Source organism: Penaeus monodon, chromosome 20 (assembly GCF_015228065.2).
Source record: "Penaeus monodon isolate SGIC_2016 chromosome 20, NSTDA_Pmon_1, whole genome shotgun sequence".
Lineage (NCBI taxonomy): Eukaryota > Metazoa > Arthropoda > Malacostraca > Decapoda > Penaeidae > Penaeus > Penaeus monodon.
In genome coordinates this window covers 23,855,152-23,858,920 of record NC_051405.1, presented here as the reverse complement: position 1 = coordinate 23,858,920, position 3,769 = coordinate 23,855,152, and the positions used below count along the sequence as shown (strand labels likewise).

Below are 3,769 nucleotides of genomic sequence, written 5' to 3'. Positions count from 1 at the left end.
ACCGAAGCAAACAGGAGAGACCAAGAAGTCGATAACATCACATAGAAAATCAATATTTTTTTGCTTTTGTTTTTTTTACCTTTAAACTGAATTGCGTAAACCTACAGCGATAAGCAATGCGTGCCTCTCAAATGACCTTTCCTGGAGTGCCAAGACGATGCAGTGCCGGAAGCAGGTGGCAGTGCACCTTGAATCGGCAGGTGCTAGCAACAGGCTCTTTGGCTCATCCAAGGTGACTTAAGGAAAGTAATATTTTTTCTCTCTTCTTTCATTTGAGAATTAATAAACAATGCTGAATCTCTAAGGCACTGTTAAGAAGGGGGCTGTTTTCTTATTCAACAGTTAGGCAAGTCATCAGTATGACAATATGACCATGATTGTGCGTGAGTAATATCGTGTCATTAGTGTTGGAAACTGTCATGTCACATAAGTTTAATGAAAAATTTGTGTAAGTTCATTAATGCAAGCATAGTACTGTTACTTTTTATGTCGTTAATTCAGAAAGATGCAATCGAAGGAGGTTTGAAAATGCACTAATCATGATATATCTTCAAGTGTGCCGGAGGCCTCCATTTGATCGAGATAGAAAACAAGTAACATGATCTAGGATAGTATCCCCCAAAACAAATCGCCGAACAGATAAGAAAATGGGAAATGAGCTCTCGCTCAAGGGAGAAAGTTATCACGTTAATTCTGTTGTAAGAGACTATCCCTCCTTGTAGATTCACACAATTTTGAATAATAAAACTTGAAGAATAATTTATATAATCCGAAGGGAGATAAAAAGCTGGAAAGTAATGACTGTTTTTAGTATTAAGACTTGGAAATTAAAGTACTGGAATCCGCTTATAGTACATTGTCGCGGAACAGGAAACGACCATCAAGTAATGTCTAAAGAGAACTGAAACTTGAGTGTAATAAAGGATGAAAACCTCGTTTTTACACACAATGACCTCAATTCAGAGCATTTCATTAATCATATGAATTTCCGCGAAGGGGAAACAGAACTAAGAGTGAAAGAAGGAAAACGTCCAGGTTGTTGAAGTGGAGGCCGCATAGTTAACAACCGCATGTAAACCAAGCCAAATCGAAAGCAATAAATTCACGGCGTTTCCCCCACTGATGAGCGCGGGTGACTGGACTTCCACGTCGCTAGCGGCACTGACGGTCGCCTCGCCATACATTAATAAATCTGTTACGCTCGGGAGCCAAGACGCCGCCGACGTCTCTTCGTGGTCGGTCTAGAGTGCCTATGATCCACAAAATGCTGTATCATCTAATCACACAGTTTTGCGCCCCTGAGCTTCTTTTCTCAGGGTCGACCAATCAGGGCGCCGGAATACTGTCACTCTCGTGCGCTCGGCCAATCAGCGGCGGAAGAAATGTGACGTCACGGTGGCTCCGACCAATGGGATCGGGAGATAATTCTTGGAGGCACACCCGCGGTAATATATTATATTATTAGTCGTGATAATTCGGCAGCCAGACCGGAAGAGCGAAGAATGAGAACTACCGACACGAGCAAGGAAGGAGGAGGGAGAATGGCCGACCGAGGGGTACCATTAGTGCCGTGGTAGGTAAGAGCGAAGGCGCACGGACGCCGCTGCCGGGAGAGCGAGTGGCGGTGTGACTGCACATTCTACACGTGCTGTCGCGTTATTAAAGTCAGCACCTCCGCAGTTCTCCGTTAGAGCCCATGCGTTGTGAGCACGATCGCTTCTCTCCTACGGGCCGCGGAGGGAGAGAGAGAGGACACTGCGATTCGCGAAGGTGTGAAGTGAGCATCGATATGGGATAAGCAGATCATTCGAGAGGAAACAAGTGTTTGTGGTGTTTTCCATACCCGTGACTAGTGAATTACTTTCTTATGTGATAATGTTTACCCTGACGTCATCGAGTTACATTTATAATAATCACGGGAAATTAACTTTATCCCCTGATGACCACGCCCATGAAGCCGTTTTTGGATTACTACCCACGACAGCGTTGAAATCTCCCCCCTCGTCGCCGCCCCCGATCCCCCATTCAGCCCCATCAAGGTGTGTGGGCGTGCGATATTGGACAGGCAATCCGGGAGCGAACCTGTCATGGCTGCAGCGTGGGATGCAGACGTCCTAGGCCTCCGTCGGTCTACCCCGAAGGACTTGGCGTGGTCCAGGCGTTCTGCAGGAGGAGATCGAGGCCTTTCCAGGGGCGGTGTCCGAGGAGGAAGAGGCAGCATATGGTGAACACGACGGGGAGGTGGGGTGGTTGCCTCGAGAACACTGTTTATTTAGGCGTCGCGGCCAGCAGTGCGTGAGTCGGCTGGCTGTAGGATCGCCCTGGGTTTACATCCCTCTGTTTAAATGCTTTTTACTGGACTCCGGGACTGTGAGAGATATATTTCATGTGTATTTACGCACAGAAGACTATAAAGAATAACGTGATGTTGTAGCCATTCGACGCCCGTGGCTTAGAATGAGTGTATCATGCATGTTACATAGTGATTTCATTTGCATAAGATGAAAAAAACTAAAAGTGAAGGCAGTTCGGCATGGTCACCTGCAGCTTCTTGAAGTCACTCACACAGCCTCGTCTCGGTGTGACTGCGTGCCGGACTTCCAGTGAGAAAGTTACTATAGATAATAAAAAAATGAGTGATAACGTTTCCTTATCTTATCGTCCTAATACTTTAGAAAATAAAGCAGTTAAACTCGTCGATCTTTACTCATAATTTTTACCAATGTTGCGTCCTTTTTTTCCCCCTTCCAGATAACCCATATGTATATACAAACACATACTTGATTATGACATACAAACAGCAGTGTTCTAAAGACAGTGACGTTAATAGAAGGATATGCAGAGGCTAAAAGCACAGTGACAATGGAAGACACGAGATCTACCAACCAGCCTTCAGCCACCGACGCACCAACGATGGAATCTGCCAAGGTTAGTGAGGTTATCTCCGCTCTTATCCTTGTATGACGATCATTAATCACCTTCTTAATCGCAACGTAGAGGAAATTTCGCCGAGAATGCATTACCTGAAAAGATGCGTTTTATTGTTTAGGTTGGATATAGAGATTTTTTTTCTTCATTTCTTCGTCTACTCTTGTGTTTACCTTTCGTGCCAGTAGAATGGTATGGTGTGGTATGGTATGATGGTTGAAGGTGGTACGGTGGGAAGAACATGTCAAAAGAAGAGAATTGGCGTAGATTTATGGGAAGGATTGGCGTGTTAAAAAAAACGCAAAATAGATTATGCCCACATGCTAAAGATGGCGCGACTGATTATCTCCCATTGAGAAAAGAAAACAAGCTCAAAATAATACTTAGAGGCCCCTACTTTTTAATGATACATCAGACAAACCATTTTTGGAACCTCGAGAATCTGAAATTATAATCCAGAGTCAAATAAAATTATCAACAATGGTCTACACGCGTGAATATGCAATAATGTTCATAAGCATCGTAAGTAAATTTAAGAAGATCGGTACATATGCACATGGAAATTCATGTTTACATCGCCGAGAGACTAGAATTTAAATGATGACGAGGTTTTTCGATATCAAAGTCAAATTAACACTTTCTTAAGATTTTCCTTGTAAAACGTTAAAAGTTTACTTACTATCTTATATTACACTATCTTGTATCCAAATTGGAGATCCAGACAATCAATATTCAGTATTAAACAAAGTTGGACAATAAAAAAGTGCAGATGATAACAGTAATTTGTAATTTTGTTATTATCTATTAACAGAAATAGTATAGGCCTATGCCCTTAGGTGTA

General features: G+C 43.1%; 1 protein-coding gene across 1 annotated transcript in view; it reads left to right on the top strand.

The window, feature by feature from the left end:
- Positions 1–1,514: 1,514 nt before the first annotated feature.
- LOC119585717 (gastrula zinc finger protein XlCGF49.1-like) overlaps positions 1,515–3,769 on the top strand; it is a gene marked incomplete at its 3' end in the record, with an annotated part of 27,887 nt that continues 25,632 nt past the window's right edge. The window contains 2 exon segments of the mRNA XM_037934404.1: positions 1,515–1,777; positions 2,752–2,928. Of these exon segments, the coding sequence (XP_037790332.1) occupies positions 2,863–2,928 (66 nt within the window).